At 35.5% G+C, this 25,555-nt stretch overlaps 1 protein-coding gene across 8 annotated transcripts in view; it reads left to right on the top strand.

Moving 5' to 3' along the window:
• The window catches only part of RFX3 (regulatory factor X3), a 294,873-nt gene that overhangs the window by 231,639 nt on the left and 37,679 nt on the right, over positions 1–25,555 (top strand). For all 8 annotated transcript variants that reach the window (XM_089913244.1, XM_089913246.1, XM_022573601.3 and 5 more), the window contains 7 exons: positions 4,102–4,223; positions 5,960–6,072; positions 9,959–10,074; positions 10,512–10,666; positions 14,627–14,724; positions 18,147–18,296; positions 24,858–25,066. In XM_089913244.1, the coding sequence (XP_089769370.1) occupies positions 4,102–4,223; positions 5,960–6,072; positions 9,959–10,074; positions 10,512–10,666; positions 14,627–14,724; positions 18,147–18,296; positions 24,858–25,066 (963 nt within the window). The remainder of the gene's footprint in view (positions 1–4,101; positions 4,224–5,959; positions 6,073–9,958; positions 10,075–10,511; positions 10,667–14,626; positions 14,725–18,146; positions 18,297–24,857; positions 25,067–25,555) is intronic.

Genomic DNA, 25,555 nt, shown 5'->3' on the forward strand with positions numbered 1-25,555 from the left:
AGAGTTTCTTTGATTTCTTAATCATTAACAACTTTAGCTTTGATTGCCCAGGGAGTTGCAAGCTGTTAAAATTATCATTAGCCTGTTAACTAATTTTGAAACCAAGAGCTGTTTCTTCATTTCATGTAGTACAGGTCTTTCTCAGAGCACACACAGCTCAAGAGCACTAAGAATCTACTATAAGAAAACCTATTCTAAAACAATGAATTTGTAAAATAAATGGGAGTAAAAGCAGAGAATTCTTAAATACTAAAGAGTTCAGCTTTTTGAAAGATTCAACAAAGAATTTTTTTCAGTAGAAAACATATCTTTTTTTTTACAATTTAGTATTTAAATAGTGATTATTTTCTGTTAAAAGAGAGAGAGAGATAGGAAATCTGAAAGCTGTGTTTCAATGTTAAAAAGTCACTTGAAATTCAATCAGAGCTAAGATAATGTTGGATTATCATGTAAGTCAATGGAATATTAAAAAACATCCTGGAAAAATTCCATTTATACACAGCCTTTTCAAAATCATGCCCCTACAATACTTTACCCATAGTAAATACTCAATAAATATTTGTTAAATAGATTTGCTATATGTTAAGATCAATTGATGGTGTGATAAAATGAAGTGTTACCTTGAGCATTCATTCATACACTCATTCATTCATCCACCATCCATTCAGAGATAGTTATTTACATTCCAAATGTAGTTTATTGAAAAATTGAAAAATGATGACTTATTTTATAAAAAATGACTTTCCTCTAATGTTATAATTGTATTTCTACAATTGGGCTGAAGGAATTTATTATTGGTCCAAGAAGCTCCTGCGGTCTAGTTCTGGGCAGGCTACTTAAGAAGTACATGAGAAGCTAGTTAAAATAATAAATTCCTAATCCCCATTCTCAAAGATTTTGTTCGGTAGATCTAGGGTGAGCCAAGCATTTGAATTTTTTTTTGAAATCTACCCAGATACTGATATACAATTAGGTTTCAAAACCTAACATAATATCATCTAGAACTGTTTCTCCCAGAAGAGTCAGTTACCACAATTATTTGCTTAGCTTATTTATTGTGTGCCTGAGGTAATGGCAGGGATAGGATGTTTTCCTTAGACAGGACATCAGGAAAAGGAACATCTAGCTTTCCTCAGTTCAGTATTTCTAATTTCTGGTGATTCCTTTTAAGTATCAATACAGTGCCAGGCAATACACTGTGGATATGCCACTACTTAAAGCAGGAAAAGCAAAAGTCAGCACTCCCTGGAAGCTCTCTTATACTTATAGGCCAACACTAATACTGTTCTTTATATGAGCCCTATCCCTGCCCTTTCTGATGTCATTCTTTATGTCACAAAGCCCTCCCAAACCTGTCTTCACACCTTTCTCTAAAGAGATAGAATGGAAGGTTCTGGCTTATAGAGGTCCTATTCTTGCTAACCCAGGCAAGCAAGAATGGATACACATAGTGCATCTTCGCCCAATCCATTCAATCTACCTTTCACTTTGTGACCCTTACTCTGAGCTTAGAATTAGACCTCTCATTTTACAATTCTGACTGTATCTTCTTTTTTCTTCACCTCTCCTAAGTAAGATTTGTTCTTAAGTACTGACCTGTACAGTTTCTCCAGAATTAATCAACTTATTTCCTTTTCTTCTACAAGCTAACCTTGATGTATTTTCCATCTCCTGTATAATAGAATGTACCTCTAATCAGTCCTCCCCACTCAATATCATTATTATTAAGCATAATCATACATTAATTTTAATGTATTGTGACTTTGAGTGCTTATTAAAAAAATCTCTTTCTCGTTTGGAACTGCTGCTGTCTACATCTTTCTAAGGAAGCAGATAATTTTGCTTGCAGACTACAGGCTTGCTAAGCACTATGTGCAAGTAGACAGTGACATAGCATCTGTCAGATGTCTATATGTCAGTCTAAGATGAATATATGTCATATCCTTTTACGGTCCTTGATATTTGTGCCTATTAAACATCTGTAGTATATTAGATGCTGTGCAGGATAAAGCATAGCTGGGCAAAGTCTAATAATTACTGTCTCATCCTATACTGAAAGTTAATATAATTGAAGACTATAGGAAATACTTCCATTTTTCTCTTCTCCAGAGTAAATAATTCAAATCCCTTTAACCACTTTTGTTAATTAACTCCATGAACCCCAAACTCCATTAACGTAAATGAAGAAACATGGTTAAACAATTTTAGCCTCTTTTATTAGCGATATAGAACTTCACAGCTGAAAAAAGGAGGCTAAAATCAAATGAAACCTGGAATGGATCAATGAGGACAAAAGCGTCCCTAAATACATGCCCTAAAGATAAAATCGTTCAAGTCTTCTAGAACAGACTGGCTAGCAACTGCTGCCCCACACAAGTACCCCAAGTTCTTGCCTCACAAGGATTTTTTTTTTTTTTTTTTTGCCTCTCTAAGATGATTCTTTAAGGAGGAAAAAAAAAAATCAGGAAAACATTCAATTTTTTAGAAATGGCACTTCTAGCACATCACAATACTAACCCTTGTGTTATCTCTTGGTGTGGCCCCAATTGAAGAGTTCTTCCAGATTTTTTTTCCATTAATGAAAAGAATAGGTTTGAGTTCTTTTATATCATCAGAAAATAACAACCAACATTTTGGTGGTACAGGGTCATCACTAAAATGATAACAAGAATGAGTGTGTTGTACCCTTTTTTCACCCTGTTCATCTTCTAACTTTATTTTTGCTTTTCATATAGTTCTTTGTGAGATGCTATCACATAAGAAATACATGTAAATGTCATTATGAGTGACTTTGCAGTTTTTCGTGGAAATTTCATTTATCTAAGTCATAATTAATAACATTCAAGATTGAATCATTTCCTAAGGCAACGTCAGCGTTAGTTTGTGTAGTGTTTCACCAGGTCCGTTCATTTTCTATCTGTTGTCAGAGTGCAGGCATCTTTGCGTGTATCTTGTTCATGTAGTGGGGACATTGTTACTTACAGTAACTTCATATTAATGATACAGTTAACTTATGGTATCAGTGTACGAGTCAAGTATCTGGATGGTGAGAATATTAGGTGGTTCTGTTTATAAATATAATTAGAAATGGGAAAAAATGGAAGGACAAACAACATAACGTGCATGATGATATCTCTAGGTAATAAGCTCATTGTAGATTTTAACTTTTTCTTGCGTTTATCTGTTTTTTTTAATTTCTAAAATGAAGAAAAATATGAAATCTTAGAGAAAGAAGAAATTATAGTTGCTGCTTATTTCTTACTTTGTATTTGCTTATCCTAGGAGACTTACCTATGCATTTTTTGTATGCGGTATTTCTCTCCCAAGCAGTCTTTCCCTTCTTGCCCGTGCTGCTGAAGCATATTTTCTCTATTTTAGCAGTATGGAACGTTCATGAGTTTGTATAACGAGGACCTAAATATAAATACATAATTGTAGCTGACTTTGATTCTTTTTATTTTTTAAATTTGATAACCTAGGTTTGTAGATGGATTTTTGCATGCATTTTGCTGCAAGCTGATGCTTATGGTCTTTGTATTTGCAGATGTGGACAGGAGTCAAAGGAGATGAATGTGTTGATATGCATGGGAGGCTTTAGGTGATATGAAAAACAGTATGGTAGAGTTCGTAGGCTGAATCATATTTTGGAGATATAAATTAAATGAAAGCCATTCATTAACATTTCTCAGGCCCAATGTCCTAGATCTTAATTCAGATTAACATCCCAATGTATTTAACATGTTTCTCCCTTGATCCATTGGCCATTAAAAGTTATGTTCAAACTGTGTATTAAAACTATAATCATGGACATCTTTGCTACTGCTGTCCAAAGAAATACCTCATAACGCTTTCATTCTTAGCTAAATTTCTGAATTTTTGAAAATGGGTCCCCTTCCTAAGCCCCTCCCCTTCTTTTTCCTTTTTACAATTTTAAAAATTTCTTCATCCTAACTTTATGAGACTGTCAAGGAAGAAATTCTTACAACTATCGTAAGACATTAAAGAAGACAGAACAAAATTGAATGCCTTGGGAGTTTTGTGTAGTACAAAAAAGCAAGGAATAATTTGGTTTATTTGTTTTTTCCCATCTAATATTTTTAGGTACAAGCCTATGCAGAAAGTGGATGGGGTTGCAGATGGTTTCACAGGAAGTGGTCAACAGACAGGCACATCTGTTGAGCAAACTGTAATTGCCCAAAGTCAACATCATCAACAGTTTTTAGGTATGTTAAGGTGTAATGCATATTAGTTGCTATCAGGATTTTGAAAACAAGAGAACAACAGTAGTGTTTTCTCCAAGTACAATGTCTATTACAGATGTTAATTACATAGATTTTTTTTGTGTGCTGAAACTATGCACATTATATGATAGTTCTAGTTCATTTCTACTTTTTCATAGAAAAAGAGCTTATTTTTTAAAATCTCAAGCTATGTAGAACTTTTAAATGCATCTGAATTAAAGGCTTATTTCTATGAAATTGTTTTCCAGAATTTGTATTAATTGGGCATTTATGATCAAAATTGTGTGGTAGTTTCAGTAGTAACTTGAAGTGCCAAAAAGAATTCTCATTTCCTGCGTATAAAGTTGCATATGCATTTAGTCTCAGATTAGAAAAAATTATTATAAACTTTTAAAAAGTAATTTATTCTTTTAAATTGATCACAGTGTTTCCTACTTTTGTAATTTTATAGATGGTATGCATGTTTCTTGTTATTTAAAGAGTTAAGGAAGTGGAACTTGAACATTTTGCATATTCCTGTCATAGCTAAAGGTGCAAAAATGGCACTTTAATTGACAGCTCTTCTAGAGATGAACATGCATAGTTTCGGTACAACAGATCAAGATAAGTAGAAGCTCTCAGAGAGTGCGTGTGTGTATGTGTCTGTGTGTGTGTATATGTGTCTATGTGCACTTTCTGACAAAGACAACTGAAATGTACTCTGGGGTCAGAATGGCTACTGAAGATGAAAGCATTATGGCAGCATTCCCAAACTAGAGTCCTCAAGTATATTCTTGTAGACCCTTGAGCTTTCAGCAAGAATCTTTATGTTTTTTATTTTGTGTCATTATTTCAATTATAATCTTAAAAAAAAATAAAAGCATATTCTGGATCACCTGGAAGACTAGAACGAATACTGTTCTGCAATTTTAGTTTCCACATTTGTATTTGAATTTATCATAAGGCTGGCACCAAAGTGTATTGCATTATTGTCCAGAGCCAATGAGAAAAGAATAGAGAGAGACTTACTGTGTAAATTACGCCTTCATACCAAGGGAAGGCTAAATGATGTCCCAATGCTCTGTGTAGAGGAAAGTTTCACAGCTCATTTGAATATAGAAGCATAATGGGAGAACCAGCCATCATGAAGTACGTGTTGGTATAGGGTTATCAAACTCAAAAGATCCTGCGCTGCAGCAGTCAATACCATATTCATGTTGCAAGAGGTAATTTAGTTACAGGACAACAGCATCATCTATCATATCAAATTAATGTTGTTAAGTTTAATGTTATTTTTTTAGGTTTCTTTGTACTTATTTCGTAGGTCTTTTGGTTTATGATTATATGAGAGGTATAAGCATAATAAGTTTAAAGCTAGATTTATTTTTATGTACCTAAGTAATATAATGATAAAAATAACTAAAATTGATACTGGCCAGCTCAAGGTATTTTTCCTATCATAGGGGTCCTATATTGAGAGACACTGAGATGTGTTATTTCCAATATAATCATAGTGAAAATTTAGTTTCTCCAAAATTTTAGAAGTATCCTCTCTATTCTTTGGTGCTGCTGCTGCTGCTAAGTTTTGTTTATAAAATACTAATATGAAAAGTCCTTGCTTTTTGGACCACTGACCTTTAAATTTTTTTCCTTTTTAATCTTCTTAAATTTGCCCTCATTAAGCTGTAATTGGCACCATCCACAATAACTTTTTTTCTGTTGTGTTGTCATGGTAACAGATGCATCTCGAGCACTTCCAGAGTTTGGAGAAGTTGAAATCTCTTCTCTGCCAGATGGTACTACCTTTGAGGATATCAAGTCACTGCAGAGTCTTTATCGAGAGCACTGTGAGGTAAGTCTTTTCAAACACAGTCGGACACGTGCTAAGTTTTGCCAGGCAACTTGCTAAAGCAAAATAATCAAACATATTCCTAGAGGACAGATAAAGTTACTTCATATTTCTTTGAGCACTAATAAGTTATCTTTTCTTCATGTCTCGGGGAGAATAAATTTTACTTTCCATCTTCTTAGCCTATTCTAATACGAATCCTTTGATGAAGCAATTCCACTTCTAGGTACTCCTTCTAGAAAAATGCTTACATGTAGGGGAAGAGATAAGTGTACAGGGAGCTTGTTGCATTATGGTTTTTAATGAAAAAGATTGCTTATAACTTCAATATCTAACAGGGAACTGAATAAATAAAATATGGTATGATCTATAGAGTAGAATGCTATGCAGCCATTAAAAAGAACAGGCAACTCTAAATGTACTTTTTGGAACAAGCTTCAGGATTTGTTTTTAAGGGAAAAAGCAAGATGTAAAACAGCAAGTATAATATATTATCATTTGAGTGAAAAAGAACATGTTATATACATCTCTCCAGAAGAAAGAACAAAATATTAATGCTGGTTGCCTTTGGGAACAAAACTTAGTGACTGGGAGTCAGGGGAAAGAGACTTAATTTTTCAATATACTCTTTTTACCTTTTGAATTTTACATGATAGCTGTGTATTTCTATCAAAACTATTTTCTAGAAATGTTTTATAAAGCACTTTAGGTTTTCCTTCCAGGGATCATTGAGGCTGTAGTTTTGTTTGTTTTGTTTTCATGGTTAATTAGGTTTTCTCTTGGTGTTTTCCATCCCTACTCCTACTCCCTTTCTGAGTATCCTGTATCAAAATTGGCTACGTTGTCTCCAGGAGGTGAACTCTCTCCAAGCCCGCTCGTACCTGCAGCTCACCTGGTAGAAAGAAGATAACAGATTGCAATAAGAGTCTTCTAAAGTACCCCTCCTTTTGAAAGAGGAACAGTTTAGAACTTAAGTAGCTTTATTCCAGGGCTATTTATGATCTACTTAGAAGTAAAAGATAATCCTTGGGCAGTCCTCCTGACTGCTGACAATGCAGTATGCAGTGAGAAGTCTCAGCTCATAACATTCACAGATTTTTTTTCCCACTCCAGAAATAAGAACTGCTTGAGTGAATCTGAGTACTTGTCAGGGGTGCTAGATTATTAACAACCAAGGGCAAGTTCTCTCTTTATTAACAAACTGTGTGCCAGAAGTGTTTTTCAACATGTCCTACCAGTTTGTTGTTCCCAACATTTCTTGTTATGATGAAAAGCACTTACTATCTGTTTCTCTTTGACTGCTTTTCCCAATATTAGAGAATTTCTGGTTGATCCTTACCTATCTAGAAAAAAATTTCTCTTTCTTTCTGCATGAACACCATGTATATTCAATGAAGATTTACATAAAGATTCTCTAATCAGTTTCTCATTTCTCTGTGTTCAGGTGAACCTTGCTTCAAGCAACCCCGCCTACACAAATATATTTTGGATTGTTTTAAGTTGCTCATATTTATTCAAAATATAACTTGGAGCATGATTATTTACATTAGTAAAGAATATACATTAAAATTAATCTAAATGAAAAATTCCCCCAATAAGATGAAAATATTCTTTGGATTACAAAATTTTCATTAATTGCCAGGAACACTCTATATGAAGAGATATGAACATATATAGTAATTAATCTGCATGGGAAATGGCAGTTCATAGAATGATCCTCATTTATTTCGGAGTTACCAGTGTTCGTGCCATCTCTCATGGGGCATAAAGACATATATGAAAAGGAAGAATTCTAATTATTTTTTCCTGTCACACTTCCAAACTTTTCAAGGACAGGTGCCTGAGTCTCGGATCCAGTCCTGTAAATGGTTGTTTGCCCTGAGCCAGTGAAATACAGATTATTTTAAACTATATTTGGCATACATTTTAGTTTGAACATATTTAAAAGTGGGTGGACAAATGATAAAATGTTTTATTCATTTGTAAAACTGACTAAATGTGGCTGATATGAATGTCCTTTTCAGAAGAATTATTTGAGATTATTTCATTTGAAGAGATACTTAATTTAAGGTGCACTGAATTTGTGACTTGCCTTATTTTATTTCATATTTCCTATAATTTATGTTTTTTAAGAAAGATTAATATACCCATTTTGGCTGTTATTTGGAATTTGCACAGTTGGCTTATCAAAGATATTTTGGAAGTATCACTAGTTATGTAAGGAACAAATATAATTTTCTACACAAGATGCTCTGACAGTCATTTTTTTCTTTTAATATATGCATAGTGTCCTTACAGCAGTCTCATAGCTAGAAATATGTAAGGTATTATATCAGATATTACTAATTGCTTCATTAATAGACATCTCTCAGAATGTGCCTAAACTACATTTGGGAAAGCACAGCTATAATAATTTGCCTCCTGAGAAGGTTTTGGGTTTTGCCTGGGAGCAAGGACATCTGGATGCCTTTCCTTCCAGGGCTTGCTTTTGTGTTTTTATTGTTGCTGATATTAAAGGGTGAGGAGAGTGTTAATTAATTAGTCCCCTTCCCTCCATTTTCATTTTCCAACTACTTGCAACATTTCCTACTAGTTCCCAGAACGTGCCCCCAAACAGATTTTGCTTAATACTTGAATTGGTCTCAGAGTGTTTTTGTATAGAACATCAATTATTCTCTGTATCATGCACAGGGCCAGATCTACACGGGTAGCACAGACTCCAGAATTACAAAGTTACAGTTTCCTCTTTCTGCCTTAAATGTTCAGATTGATTCTCTCGATTGCCCCTTGCTGTCTCTTAGCTTCTATGAATTTTGCAGATCTTGAAGGGACTGTTTTACGTGTTTTTGTTCTCAGTGCTGATGACATCAAACACATTATACTGAGGACTTGTCTTTTATACTGAAAATAATCACAGAATCATGTGATCTTTGTACAAACAAGTTTTGGTTTTATGACTGCTTTTTATCTGAAGGCGAATTTGCAGACTAATTGCAATGGCAGGGTGAAATTAAATATGATCATCAAAAGTTAATGAAAGTGGCAAATTTTAGCATCATCAAAAAAATAAAAATGTCCTTGATGCAGCTGGAGATCTAAGAGATAAAATTAAGGAGGAGAAGGTGAGGGCCCCACCCCCGAGGTTAGAAAAGGGGATAGTCTTATAGCTTCTCTCTAAAGGGTGTATGCTGAGAGAGGATTGAATGTGAGCCATTCTTTGACCACAGAGAGGTGCTTGCTGTGCTTTTCTTCTGCCAAGACAGGCACTACCCTCTGGAGGTCAGCCTGACTCTGTAGTTTCTGCCCTCAGCCTCTGCTTGGCTAGGAACACTCCAGAACCCATGGTCAGCAACCCTAACCAGAGCTGATTGAGCCCTAACTCCGTCTGCCATACACAAGCACCTCCATACCCTTCTCTTCTCCTTTTTTTTTTTTTTTATGGCTAGTGGACACAGCTAGTCCAGTAAAGACTGATGTGAATTGAATGTATGTTCTGTGTCCCTGTGGATCTGAGAATAGTAAGGGAACCGGGGAAGTAGTGGGTTAAGGAATGAAAGAAAAGTTAGGGAAGCAAGCATGAAAATGGAGAGAAAAGAGAGAGGAAAAAGGAGAGAAAAGAGAGAGGAAAAAGTAAGGGTGGGACGTGAGGTCATTCTGGGAGGAATACAAGTTACCCTGCTTAATCATTTAAGAGCTATTTCCCCCGGTTTTTTCCTAGCTAATCTCTTTTGTTTTCCCATTTCCATTGGCAAAATTTAGTCCAGTTTTACCATATTAATTTATGAACCCAAAAGTATCTTTACATTTAAGTCTTGTTACAGTATGTACTCCTCACACATCCCCATAAGAAATTTTGTAAGGTAATATCAATAACCATTTTGTTTTTTAGGCAATATTGGACGTTGTTGTGAATCTTCAATTTAGCCTGATAGAAAAATTGTGGCAAACATTCTGGCGCTATTCTCCCTCTACTCCAGCTGACGGCACTACCATTACTGAATCAAGGTCAGAATCAATATGCTTTTCCAATTCATTTTCATGGCTGAGTAGATGTCACAGCTAACAAATTAGAGATATGTATACCAGTTGTGAACCTTACCTGATAACATTAATTGAATAGATTGAAATAAACCACAAACTACTCTTTTGAGGTTTCAGCGTGTGTATTATAGCTCCCATTTATATTGATTTGGGGGACTGCAGTAGAACTATTTCATCCTCATGGAATTAGTATCATATCTGCCTTTCATACCGTCAGAAAGTATTAACGTGCATAGGCAGCTCTGGGGGAGTGTTATATATATCCAGCCGTGTGGCACCAGGGCAATGGTGGTATAGTTCTAACCTCAGTAATATTTGATAAACTAAAACTATTTTTAAAGTCCATTTTCTTTTTTATCCTCATTTGCCATCTATTCATTTGCTACATTTATTCACACCAGCAATCTGAGTGAAATAGAAAGTCGACTTCCGAAAGCAAAGCTGATAACTCTGTGCAAACATGAGTCTATCCTGAAATGGATGTGTAACTGTGACCATGGGATGTACCAGGCTTTGGTGGAGATTCTCATCCCCGACGTCCTTAGACCTATTCCTAGTAAGTTAAATGCAGACAAGTACGGATGCTTTTGTTCTCATACATTCCACCCAGGAAGTTTTGGGTAGTGACGTTGCAAACTAGAATGATTCTAATCTCATTAAATTTGCCAAATAGAAAACATGCAACACAGAGTATTGCATGAAAGCAGCCTAGAGCAAAACTGTAGTAAAAAGGGAAAAATTCTCTGTTTTTCAATCTTTCATTTTCTTTTTGACAAAAAAGACAACCTGTAGATGTGACAGCCCCAATGACTAATTGCAAGAACACTCCCAGGCCAGTCAACCATGTGAAAATCATTCTACCCAAGGAAAAGGTTTCCTTCATAAAGCCCCGAATTTTTGAAATCTGTAATTGCTAGACCAGCAATCTATCTTGGTTTCTACTGAAGTTGAATTTCTTTATAAAAGCATTTACTTTGTCACCGACATCACGTTAAGAACTACAAATGCAGTTTCCATTAACAGTAATGGTTAACTGGCATTTTGAGAGAAAAATCAATGTACCTGCACTAGCAGTGTATTCCTGCCATGAAGCAAATAGGAATTACGTAGATAAATTAGATTACTTTTTTAAGTGATAGTGTTTTTTAAACTACCCTGTTGCAAACAAAGCTATTTTTTGCACGTGTCACTATAAGAGCCATCATGGATACTTGTGTTAGAGACAGTTGAAATGATTTTAGGTCTACATCTTTATGAGCACCTACTGGTAACCTTAACTTTTAAAGATATGGAACAGAATTGCTACTCTACAATGACATTAATAAGGTAAAAGCAATCTTTTAGCTTGTAAAATTAGCAGCCATGTACTCGAAGTACACTCTTCACAGTTAATTTGTGTTAAATTATTCCAGAAAATATTTAAATAGGGATTTAGCGAGAAATGGTGAAGATACTAACATTTGTATGTTTATACTTTCTTTTTTAAAATATGATAACAGTGGAAGATATGCGTTACTTCATATGTTCCCTACCACCATAAAATATATGCTTAGACATACATTTACATATAATATCAATGAACACACACATAAACATACATAAATTTGTATAGAAATTAGTTTTTTAAAAATCCAGCTGCCATGGTCTCACATTTTTATAAATTACTAATATTTTCTACCCTATCTGCACCAAGTTTCCTGACTAAAGATTGATTAAAAGTGATGTTGTCATGGAAAATTTCAACGTGTAAATTCTCTACTGATTTATGTTGCAGAATCTGATTTTCCTGTTTTTGTCTTGCTTCCTGTGCTCTGAGTGATAATCTCTAGAGATGTTTAAGAGAAGTTGCATAGGGTATCTCATTAGCCTATGACATCTTGCCACCAACACAAATTTCTCTCATGAGCTATAAGAAAAGGTGTCAGTGAACGCTTTCTTTTTTGAGGCCAGTCAACAACATCAGTGTTCATTAAACAATTCTAAAATCTGTTGCTTCTGTGTTAGCATCACAAGACTTTAACTTGTAAACTCAGCGGTTCCCTAAGTTAAATCACGTATCAAGTGTAGTTGGCTTTAAACCCCAGAATTTTTAAGCACACAATACACATGACCTTTGTTTTTGGCAAATTTTGATTTGAAAACCATTTTATTTTGTCAAGTAGTTTGTCTCTGCATTCAGACAACTCAAATTCAGGAATTATGAGTATAGTTTTACAGTTTCTCTGAAATTACAAGGTGCATTAAGGTGCCACCCTACCAAGTAAATTTGGAATGTTAATTCCTGTTCTATAACAAGACTTAACAAAAATAAAGCTTAAAATACAGTGTAGATCACTATCTTCTGATTGTGCATTTTAATATTAATCATAAGCAGGTTGAGACAAGTTAGCTTTAGAGTAGTTTTAAATTTCTAACCATCCATTCATGAGAAAAAGTTGTCAATCTGCACAATTTGATCTGACATGAATCCCTATAGAGAGAACAAACTTAATTTTATTTTTGAAAATTTAATTTTCCTGGCTACTAGTACTTCACTCTACCATTTACTGTCCAGATGGGATTCCTTTTTTTAGCCAAAAAAGTCTGCATATCACACTAATTTAAAGTCAGCTTGAAGCTACTATACTCTAAAATACATTTATCTGAAAATGGGGGAAAAAAAGTGAAGTGTAAAAAATTGTGTAAGAACTCAACTGGTAACACTCAAATGTACAATTTATGATTATAATTAAAGGTGACCCAAAATGTCATTTAGTACAAAAAAGGAAAAACTTACAATCATTTGAGATACAAAGCATTATCTTTTTATTTTACAATCTCCCTAGCATTAAATGTGTCTAAATAAAACAAGACCCATATTAAATTTTTTAAGTAACTTTTCTCAGTTCTTGTTTTTTTCAGATTAAATAATTATTATATATTGATTATAGAAAACTGCATAATACAGATAGCCAAATTGAATCTTATACAAAATTTTACTGAGTTTCAAAGAGGGTCTTTAATTTTTTTTTCCACTGTTTTTCATTTCCATTCATGCCTGCCCTCCATGGTTCCAGTACATAATACAACAGAAAAATAATTTTCTTTCTTTTTTCTTTTTGGCTGAAGTGAGAAGCTTTGGAAATTTCAAAAACTTAGTTCTCAAGAAATTTCCAGCTCAGTGTTTCCAATAGATGATTCTCATGGTTAAAAGTCTGCACTTCTTGAGTGTTTTTCCTAATCAAAATGTAGCCATCTCAGTTTCTCTTCTGTCATTTGACCACTTAAAGAAATAATTTTTAAAAATTAGTTGTTTTTATTATTGGAATAGTAAAATTTATATCTTTCGCAATTAATTTGAGTAAGTTAATTATTTCTAACCCTGCTTTAACAAAAGTAGTAAAGAAGCATGTCAGACTCATTTGAGCACAGAAAGAAAAACCAAGGAATTTAATCCCATCATTAACATTAATATTCTTGGGAGCCTTGGACAAAAATGTAACCTCTCTGTCTCTTATTGCGGACTACCAATTGTAAGACTTACCCACATTATAGGGAACCCACAGGGATTTATTTTCTGTTGTGGGTGCTTCAAACACTTACTTATTAAATGTCTAAAACTGCTCCCTACACTGTGGAGCCTTGGGCACAGGTGAAGTAAAATGCTACTGACTGAATTACTTGTTGAACAAGAGAAGAATTCTGTTTTCTATTATACAGCCATCTCAGTAAGCAGATCCGTTCTTATAAAATAGTCATAATCACCCCTGTTAACGGAAAATGCTGCTAATCATTTTATGACCACCATAAACACTACTCTCATGGGACCTATCCCTATTCAGGTTTTAACAGAGATGTAAAGAGTATGGAATGGACTGTTTTAGGAATATCTTAAGAATATTGGCCTCTGTGACAGCAATTTTATTATCACAGTGATCTTTTATCGCTACCTGCCAGTGAAATGGAGAATAGTTATCCAGAAGTATCAAGGCAGGCAATTTTAATTTTACCTTACTTTTCAACACGAGTGAGAGATATCTACTCTAATTGACATGTTCTAATGTAAAGAGATGCATAGAGAAAAAGAGAAAGCTTTGCATTATTTTCTTTTTAACTAAAGAAATGAAAATAGGTTAAGAGCTTGAAAAAAGTCAAGATAAAGAATTTCTAAAGAAAATACTTAGCCTTTGAGCACAAAGCTGCTTTTGAAAAGAGTGTTTTGTCTAAGATAAAAAAATTCCATAAGTATATTCACAACTGGTATATGTTGCTATAAGCAAAAATGTTTGAATGTTTTCATTTCCCAACAAAGTATCATAAGTATCTGGGAACAAAATAGCTTTAAAAGACAAGCCCATGATATAATATTTGGATTCTTTCAAAGTTAGGAATAATGTTAAATAAAGTCCTGTCAATGAGGATAATATAAGCTCTGTGCTATTTCACATGTTGTGCTTGCATGTTTTCCCTTATTCTAGCATAAAGATTAATGTTCTTTGGTATCTTTTTCGTTCTGCTTTTATTCTTTAACATTTAGGTGCCTTGACCCAAGCCATTCGAAATTTTGCAAAAAGCCTTGAAGGTTGGCTTTCCAATGCCATGAACAATATTCCACAGAGAATGATACAAACCAAGGTACACTTTTATGTCCTTGCTTTTTCTTTTGTGTTTAGGAAATCGTTATGAACTGTGAATTTTAAATCTGTCCTATCAGCTGATGTTACATAGAATATTAATATTATAATAAACTAAATCTTTTTAAATTGATTTTTGTATTTGTATTTTATAACCATGTGGTAAAGAACTTGCACAAGATATGTTGTTTGATGATGCTCTTTTCAGAGAGACTAGAGAAACATTTTAGATGTGGTGTATTTATCAGCCCTTTTCTAAAGTGTATATTTAAGATTGCTTAATTTCAGTTATTGAAAAGAACAGCCTAGAATGTTCAAATAGTTTCCATTTGAGTTTTAGAATTTTTAGGTCCCCTACTATACTCATTGTATTCCGAAATGTTCGTGTAAATTAATAACCATTTGCTTTTCAGGATGTTTTGGTTTTTTAACACTGGAGAATGCTTTTGTGAATCAAGTAATCATTTTTTTAAAACAAATTTATTTTATTTATTTAATTTTGGCTGCATTGGGTCTTCGTTGCGGTGTGCAGGCTTTCTCTAGTTGCCGCGAGCAGGGGCTACTCTTTGTTGCGGTGCGCGGGCTTCTCATTGCCGTGGCTTCTCTCGTTGCGGAGCACGGGCTCTAGGTGCGTGGGCTTCAGTAGTTGTGGCTCGCGGGCTCTAGAGCACAGGCTCCGTAGTTGTGGTTGGCGGGCTCTAGAACATGGGCTCAGTAATTGTGGTGCATGGGCTTAGTTGCTCCACGGCATGTGGGATCTTCCTGCACCAGGGCTCGAACCCGTGTCCCCTGCACTGGCAGGCGGATTCTTAACCACTGTGCCACCAGGGAAGCCCAAGTAATCATTTCTTAAAGAGAACAGTTATCTCATAGTTGATGAGTATATTTCAGGAATGCGGATTATTTAGCTAGAGATATGAATTCTCCTCTCCACTTTGTCCCCTACTAACCATGTTACTTTAGGTTAATCTGTGAACATACATGACAGATTGGACTGATTCTGTCTAAACTTTGATAACAAAAATCACATTTGTGGCCTTTTGTCAGGGTCTGTATCTACTGTCAGATGCCAGCAATATGCCTTGGCTTTCAGTTTGAGAGTGTAATTGAAGCTCTTGTAGCTGACAAGTCTGTGATAGCACAAGTCTGCTTCAGCTTAAGGTTTGCAATAACACATTCTATCTCGAAAATGTATAGGACACATTTCATGAATATGCCCACCTTAGATTGTTGCTTTAGAGCTGTGCTGTCAATACAGTAGGGCTAACCACATGTGGCTATTTAAATTGTAAATTTAATTAAATTGCATTGAAATTTACTTCCTCAGTCACACTAGGTACATTTCAAGTGCACCTTAACCCATGTGGCTAGTAGTTACCATACTGGGTAACACATAAGTAGAGAGTTTCCGTCATTGCAGAAAGCTCTCCATGGTAGTGCTATTCTAGAGTGCCACGTTCAGGTGGGCAAATAAAGGAGGTGCTATTTGATTATGATGGTCAGAGGAATGTTTTCCAACTTGCAAAGTCAGTCATAGTTATAACAGTACTTTCAAACAGCTAAAAGTACCTCCTGCCCCAGTGTCATCAAAGTGGATCTGGTAGCAATCCATCTGCAATATGGGCCATCTCACTGATCTCTAGAGTTGATCTGGGTGGTTTACCTTGGAGGAAGGTGCCTTCTGCTATTCCTCTCTCACGGACATGCAGCCTTTTTTCAGCTGAGCATTTAATCAACAAAGATGATCTAGCGTGACAGTGGAAACAGCATAATGAGGTTGTGACTGAAAGTTATTATCAAAATGCCTGGATTCATATCCCACCACTGTACTGTAGTTTCTGTGTAACCTTGAGCAAGATCGTTAACCTCCCTAAGTCACAACATGTGTCTAATAGAATGTTTATGAGAATTGAGCAAGGTAATGTATGTTAGGCATTTAACACAGTACCTGGCACGTGATATGTCCTTGATTAGTATAAACCACAGAGATGGGAAAATGTGAAATACTCTCTTTGGGGGTATGTGAACGTCCCCCAAGTTCCACATGGTCCTGAAACATCTCACTATCAAGATAGAGCATCCTTTGGCCTGTGGAACACCTTCTACCGCTCAGCCAACTGACTGTTCAATCAATTGCTTGTTATATACCCATAGTAATTTAATGTCATTCCTGTAAATATGTTAAAGTCCTCATTAGATCTGCTATGCAAGTAACAAATTTTCATGAGATCATGAGATTTAGATATTTACCTAGACTTTTTCTTTGTCGTTAGCTTTGCTATCTTTCAATATAACCCAGTTTGTTCAGGGTTTCAGCAGGAAAAAAATGGTATATCCAAAAGGGAGGATAATTGAATAGAGTTTAAGAAGCGTCTGTTTTTTTGTTTTTGTTTTTTTTTTTAAGAAGCGTCTGTTTTTAAACGTGTGAAAAGAGTTAAGAAAACCAAGGAGGAATGGTACAGCACCCCAGGACTAGCAAAATAGTGGGAAGCCTGCCCATCCCTAGGTCTGAAGGGGAAAGAAGTGATTATGGCATCAGATCTTCTCCTTCCTCCAGAACTGTGGCCTTATGAAGGAGAGGGCAGAGGTTGTGAGGGAATTAATAGTTTGACTACTTTCTTCCATCCTTCAGTCTCCTACCAGTGCCTTTCATTGGCCAAACCCAACTGGAAGCCAAAGGGCAAGAGAGGCAGTTAATGTAATCTATTCAGTTTAGTCTTCCTGGGCACAGAGCAGAATGGAGAAGGCCGGAAAGTACATTTTGAAGGACAAATGGAGATTTTTCTGGATAGCCCTTTTACAGAAATTCAAATTCTGAAGAGTTGCTTGTATCCGATAAGTTTATTAGCTATGTATTTGCTAATAAAGTCTTTGAGTGTTCTTATTTCACCTCAGAATTACCCACTCCTATTTCACCTCTAAAATAAAGGTTAAAAGAGTGAATCTTAATGACAGTGCTCTGAAAAGCATGTTTTTTAATCCAGTTTAAAAAGTGGGACTGGATAGTGTGGTTTTCCAAGTAAAAGGAAAAAATATTTTATTTGCTTAGTTTGTAGTTGACTGTCGTACAGAGAATAAGAAATGAAAATCAACATTTTTCCTACTTGTCTCGACTAAATCATTTCTTGCTATGGATTAGTAGCTACTTGCAAGACTGGTTTAATTAATGGTGCACTCAGATGTCGAAAAATGTGGGAGTTTGTTTTAGCCTTGACCTCAGCCTACTCAAAAGGAAAGTAATACTTGGTTTAGAGGTTTAAATGCTATAATTTACAAGTAAGCTCTCTCACCAAATGAATTTGAAATAAGTATCAGAGGGAAGCATTTAAAATTTGGCAAGGGAATAAAGATTTGAAGATTGCAGTGGTTTCTTTTACCGGAGGGGGAAAAAAAAAATCCCAACTTAATTGGATTTCTTTACAGGTTGCAGCTGTAAGTGCCTTTGCCCAGACTCTGCGAAGATACACGTCGCTCAATCACCTGGCCCAGGCAGCTCGTGCAGTGCTTCAGAACACTTCTCAGATCAACCAGATGCTCAATGACCTCAACCGTGTCGACTTTGCCAATGTCCAGGTACTCTGTTTTCTTTCAAAACGTGTCTTTTAATGAAAAGTATCCAATTTTTTTCTTCTTAATTAGGATCATCATATTTCTTTTCAAAGTTACATCAATTCACAGGCACATCTAGATTCACAATATCCTGAAAGAGGAGAGTTTTACTCAGCTATGATTTTACTCCTCTGTTTTGCGGTTAAAGTCTGCTAATATTTATAGTGCTAGACAGCAACATATGTCACCAGGGTTTGCTGATAATAGAGTAATGATGACCACAGTCAGTGAAGTTTGGTAGGCAGGAGATGAAACGCTTTCATCTACTAGCTGTGGGGTCTTGGGCAAGTTCCTTAACTCTTCTGGGCTTTACTTTCTCCATTTTATAACACATATCTTAGATTACTGTTTACGTATTTAGTAATATGTAAAGCCCATAGCACCGTGACACGCACACGAGAAATTTGTTTTCAAAAGTGCCCCACCTTGGTTCGTGCCCTGGTCCGGGAGGATCCCACGTGCCGCGGAGCGGCTGGGCCCGTGAGCCGTGGCCGCTGGGCCTCTGCGTCCGGAGCCTGTGCTCCGCAGCGGGAGAGGCCACAACAGTGAGAGGCCCGCATACTGCAAAAAAAAAAAAAAAAGGGGGGCCCCACCTTGAAACTCTATTTCAGAGTTTACTATAGGTACCTGGTAAATACTTGTTATTTGAAAAGAATTAGGTGTAACATATCTGACTCTTTTGATCATCCAAATGAAAGAATAATTTTTTAACCTAGTGACGAAACTACTCACTTGTACATCAAAGTACACGTAAAAAATAGCTACTTTAGGAATATTATTATGGAATCCCAACAAGTATTTTATTTCAGATACTAAAATAATGACGCTAATTGTTACCAATGAAAAAAAAAGCAGTCCATGGCTCACTCAAAGCAAAAGCAACAAAAGATGTATAAATATTGAACATAATCAAAATTTTAAACTTCTGTGCTTCAAAAGAGACCATCAAGAAAATGAAACGACAACTTATAGTATTGAAAAAATGTTTGCAAATCATATATCTGATAAAAATTTATATCTAGACTATATAAAAAGAAGTATTATAACCCAACAATGAAAAGACAACCTCGTTTAAAAAATGGGCATAGATCTAAATAGATATTTCTCCAAAGAAGATATACAGATGTCCAATAAAGTACCAGAAAACTCATTCAGCAGCCACCAGGAAAATACAGATTAAAACCACACTGAGGGGCTTCCCTGGTGGCGCAGTGGTTAAGAATCCACCTGCCAGTACAGGGGGCACAGGTTCGAGCCCTGGTCCAGGAAGATCCCACATGCCACACAGCAGCTAAGCCCGTGCGCCACAACTACTGAGCCTGTTCTGTAGAGCCCGCGAGCCACAACTACTGAAGCCTGTGAGCCTAGAGCCTCTGCTCTCAACAAGAGAAGCCATCGCGATGAGAAGCCCGCGCACTGCAACGAAGAGTAGCCCCCGCTCACTGCAACTAGAGAAAGCCCATGCACAGCAACGAAGACCCAAGGCAGCCAATAAATAAATAAATTAATTAATTAAATCTATAAAAAACCCCGAGATACCACTTCACACACACTAAAATGGGTATTATCAAAAAATAAAATGGGTATTATCAAAAAGACAAATAATAGGGCTTCCCTGGTGGCACAGTGGTTGAGAGTCCGCCTGCCGATGCAGGGGACACGGGTTCATGCCCCGGTCCGGGAAGATTCCACGTGCCGCAGAGCGGCTGGGCCCATGAGCCATGGCCGCTGAGCCTGCGCGTCCGGAGCCTGTGCTCCGCAGCGGGAGAGGCCACAACAGTGAGAGGCCCGCGTACCGCAAAAAAAAAAAAAAAAAAAAAAAAAGACAAATAATAACAAGTGTTGGTGAGGGTGTGCAGAAATTGGAACCCTTATACACTAATGATTGGAATGCAAAGTGCTGCAGCCACTCTGGTAAACAGTATGGCAGTTCCTCAAAAGGTTAAACCTAGAGTTACCATATGATTTGGCAGTTTCACTGCTAGGTACATACCAAGAAAAATGAAAACATGTCCAGCTAAAAACTTGTTCATGCGTGTTCCAGCAGCGTTATTCATATTAGCCACATAAAAGTGGAAACAACTCAAATGTCCGTTAACTGATGACTATGTGAACAAAATGTGATATTCCACACAACGGAATATTATCGGGCAATAAAAAGATGAAGTTCTGATACATGCCACAACAGAGATGAACGTTATGCTAAGCGAAAGAAACCAGATACAAAGGACCGTACGTTGCATGATTCCATTTATATGAAATGTGCAGAACAAATACATGTATAGAGACAAAAAGTAAATTAGTAGTTGCCTAGGTCCTGTAGACTGGTGGGATTGGGAGGTGATAGATAAGGAGTAGTATGGGGTTTCTTCTTGGAGAAATGAATACATTCTAAAATTGATTGTGATGATAGAGGCACTACTCTGTGAATATACTGAAAGAAGCCATTGAATTATATACTTTAAATGAATGAATTGTTCGCTCTGTGAATTATGTCTCAATAAAACTGTTTTAAAAAACAATATCGTTGCTTAAAGATAAACTAATTATTACTCCATTTCCTACAAAGTTTAATTAATCTACAATTCTGGACTAGTTTTATCATTTAAAAATATATCAAAAAGTAATATTTGGGTTTGATTTATTTTAGGGTGTCGTTAATTAGTTAAGTTCATTCTGACTTTCATGAATTGGGTTTAAAGTTCTAATGTGTATAGTTTTTCTTAGATCTACATAAATATTTTTATATATACAAGCACACATACACACACACACATGCAAATATGTAAGCTCCACAAGAACAAACTGTCTCACGTTTACAAATCCATTAACTTTACATATTTCAGTGGAATTTACATTAACTGATTTTAGTGGGAATATTGAGTTCATATATTTTTGCCTTAAAATGTATACTGTTAACGTTTTTTTCAAATCTTCATTCAGAAAAGATATGTTTAAAAGTACTTTAAGAAGAGTAGAAATGGTAAGGCAACTTCTAGTTTCAAAAAGTAATTTAAGTTTAATAACCGAAAATATATTTAAGAATTATTCCTAATAATATCTGAGAAAGATTTAAAATTTTCTGTTTTAACATTATTTTCATTCGTATAGTTGTGTGCCTGAACCCTATGAAGTATGTATAGAAATGAGTTCTTCCTGGTTATAAACGCCAGCCTTGGCAACATTATTGCATATAAATGGTCAGTTATACATCTATACTACTACTCATCCCCCACTCACCGACTTTGAGGTTACCTTTTCCCTTCCTTTATTCTCAGCTACCAAGTTTTTCTGGGTCCACATGACAGTTATTAGTGCTGAAACCTGTGTGCTTAAGTATCTGTCCTCCAAGACCTCCTTCCTTTCGTTAGAGGACCATGAGCGCAGTGGTGTGCCCTCCATTTCCCCCTACATTTTACCTCTCACAACTCTGTTCATTTTCATATGTAATCTCTTTCTCAGGTTAGCATATTTTATCTTTAACTCCTTTCTTTCCTCTTCTGTTCCACATTTTACCTGGTTTTCAGTCTCCTGCCTCCCATTCCACCTTCATCACGCTCTCCTGTTCATTTGGAAGTCCCTGCCCCTACGAGATTAACCTCAGTTAAGACTGACACCCTAAGACATATAGGGTGATGCTCTTGTAATAAGGGAACTTTAATTTAAAACAATGAAATCACATGTAAGTGTCAATATTTTAATGCTCTAAGAGCTTATGTTTCTTTCAGGATATCCATAAATCTCTTTCATTACTTCATTCTTCTCTAATTAAATCTTTAACTCATGCATTCAGGATAATTTTCCTATTGCCGTATAATTGGTTTTCTGTTTTAATTAACTGATAGCATTACAATAGTATTGCTTTAGAATTGTTTTGTGTAAATGGATAGTTTTCCAAATACAGTATGGGCTAAATAAATATACTTGGGTTGGTTGACCTGATAACCTAACTTTTGCATATACTTGTGTTTCTGTATTTAAAAGACATTCTGATTTTGAAGCTACTGACTCCTTATCATCTTGGAGATAATTTATTTCCAACTTAATAATATCTTTAATTTTCATCCTTACCTTTTTCCACTATAGAACTGAAATATCCAAACTCCTTCACAGGAATATACTTCACAGGAGTAATTACAGTGTACTCTATTGTTAGTATATTTTCAATCTTAAGAGTAGTAAAATGAAATATAATATAGTTTGAAAAGTCAGAATAATGTCCTATGGCTTTATTTCTCTAAGTTTAGTTTTAGATTATCATTATCTCTTGGCAAGAACTAACTTCCTAGGAAGCAGTGAGTTTGAATTTATGTTAAGAAATGAAATTAAATTCTTCCAAGGATACCAGTAAGTTCCTCCTGCCTCTTATCAATGCACAAAAAAATCTTCCACAGTGGGTATAGAGTTTCAGTTTTGCAAGATGAAAAAGAGACCTATTGCACAGTAATGAGCATATAGTAAACACTCCTATACTGTACACTTCAAAATGGTTAAGATGATAAGTTTTATGTTATGTGTTTTTTACCATACCACAATAAAAAAAATGCTTAGCCATTAATGAAAAAACGAAAACAACCTCCCCTATCCTTTCTTGAGACATAAATTCTTCCCTGGGTGCTCTTCTGGACTCCTAAATTGATATAAAAGTTCTGGGAGTCATTTAACAGTGTATTTTGAAAAACCTATTACATAGAAAAAAGTACAAAAGTAAGCAAAGGTGTAGTTACTAGATTGCTAATTCCAGCATTCTTCCTAATAGTAAGAAATTGGAATGACCATAAATGTGTAACTATATGGAATTGGTTTTGTAAATAATGGAATATTTATGAATTGAAGCAAATTCAGTCACTGAACAATAAATATAGCTCCTCATTTGCCTATATGGAAAGTCATTTATCATATATATTGAAGTGAAACTAAGCAAAATATCAAGTAAAATGTATAATATGATCCTCTTTTAAAATAACATGTACATAAGCATACATGCATATGTATATACTACATGTGAACAGCTTGAAAGTTATTAGCATGTTGTAGTTATCTCTTAATGTTGGCATTTTAGATATTCTTAATATTTTGTTCCTTTTTGTTTATTTGTATTTTCAATTTTTAATAATCATTGTGGTGTACTTAAAATACTTAAAAGTGATATTTAGGAGGTAAAATCGGAAAGACTATTACTAATTAGATAAGAGAAAGAAGGATAGTAGATGGTATCGTCAGCTGGGAATGTGGAAGAAACCCTAGGTTTCCCTGAAGAAATAAAATGAATTGAGTTTGGGCATTTTATATTTGAAGTACCTCCCAGTTGAAATGTCTCTTAAATTAGGTAAAGTCTGTAGGGCCAGGAGAGGTGCTGGAACCAGAGGGTGGAGATTAGGGGTTTATTTAGTTGAAATGGTTGATTTGAATAAATGTGTCCTCTGAGAACAGGTAGATTGAAAGCTGTAGACACTTTTCAGAAAAATACATACATATTCACAATGTTTTAGACATAGAATCAGGACCTTCACAGACACCCCTCCACAGAAATCTATTGTGAAAATATTATCTGGACACAGTGAACCCAGTTTAAAAATTCTTGTCACATTTCATTTCTCTAATGTTATGCTTGGGGAAAATGAGGCCCACGCAGATTAAATGAATTGCTTGAAGTCAGATTAGCTGATTCAGGCCCTATGTTATCATCCATGTCCTTACTCAAATATTATATTACCAAATAATTGTATTCTGACCTTAAGAGTATAGTATTTTTTTAATGTTAAAATACAACGTAGCACTAGAAACATTGTAAAACTTATGGCAGCCATTGAAAATTAACTTTAGAAGTTGCTGTTTTCATTGCTGTTACCAAACATGAAACTTTCCTGTCAGAACCAGAAGGAAAACTATAGTGATCAAATTTCTTGGCAGGTAGCCTTCCTACATTTTCTCAAAAGTATTTTTGTTGTTGTTGTTGTTGTTTTCGGTTCTGTGAATTAATTTGCATTCATAGCCTTGCCTCTGTAGCCCTTGAGACTTCAGTTTCTTATCCATAAAACTCATATAGCATATACTTCTACCTTGTATCATTCAGTGTTTGTTTTTGTTTTAATCCTGAGGGACCACTTTTGGCCAATTGAATCTATTTATCCATCTGACTTACGCTAAATCTTTTCAAATGAATTGGCTTTAAAGTTTTATCTGATTGGGAGAAAAAAGAGAGGGAGTAAAAACTAAAGAAAGACGCCTCATACTGTAGGTTCAGGCTCCTGTTTTTCCTAAGTAATCATATATTTTAGTCTTTCACACAGACTAGTTAATGTAGAAAAACCAAGTCATACTTTTATGTCACATCACTTTTTCATGCACAAAGGCGATGTTAGTTTCCTTAATAACTGACAAGTAGTCCTTCATTTTCTTAATTCATTTAATTGTTTTACGCTTTCAATATAATTTGCCATTTATGCCTATGGTTTATGTGCTGACACTCAATGAAAAGGTGCTGAGTTGAACTTTTTCTTTGCTTTCTGTGTACTGTCCCAGGAGCAGGCTTCCTGGGTATGTCAGTGTGATGACAACATGGTTCAGAGACTAGAAACAGACTTCAAGATGACTCTTCAGCAGCAGAGCACCCTGGAGCAGTGGGCTGCATGGCTTGACAATGTGATGATGCAAGCACTGAAACCCTATGAAGGAAGACCCAGTTTTCCTAAAGCTGCCAGGCAGTTTCTGCTAAAATGGTCTTTCTACAGGTATCGTCTCAATTTTTCCTATTCTGCAATTATGTATGTACATGCTTCTCAGAAAAAAAGCAAAGAAAGGAAGACTTTAGTTTGCAGAAACTCCGTGTTGTGATTATCTTCAACCCAACTCATGACTACAGCATCATGGAATTGTACCAGGAAGCTTATGGAAATAAAATTCCTGCTAGGAAAAGAAAGGCTCTTATTCAAAGCCCTAGAAGTTCTCAGATGGGAACATCTGAGATCCCAGTCTAGATAAGATGTTTAGCAACAGTCAGAAAAGGACTACAGTCCTCCTTCTGGCAAACGTGTCTTATTTAGTCTTCTTTCTTGAGCCCTTACCACCACTCTTCTTCTTCTCTAGTTCAGGGATTCTCAAACTGTGGTTCGCTAGACCAGTAGCATCACTATTGCTTGGAAACACATTAGAAATGCATATTTTCAGACCCCTCCCCAAAATGTACCTGAATCAGAAACTGCAGAGGGGAGGCCCAGCAA

This window comes from Delphinapterus leucas, chromosome 6, assembly GCF_059928025.1.
Source record: "Delphinapterus leucas isolate spDelLeu-1000000601 "Yukka" chromosome 6, BTC_Dleu_Yukka2, whole genome shotgun sequence".
In the NCBI taxonomy this organism is placed as follows: domain Eukaryota; kingdom Metazoa; phylum Chordata; class Mammalia; order Artiodactyla; family Monodontidae; genus Delphinapterus; species Delphinapterus leucas.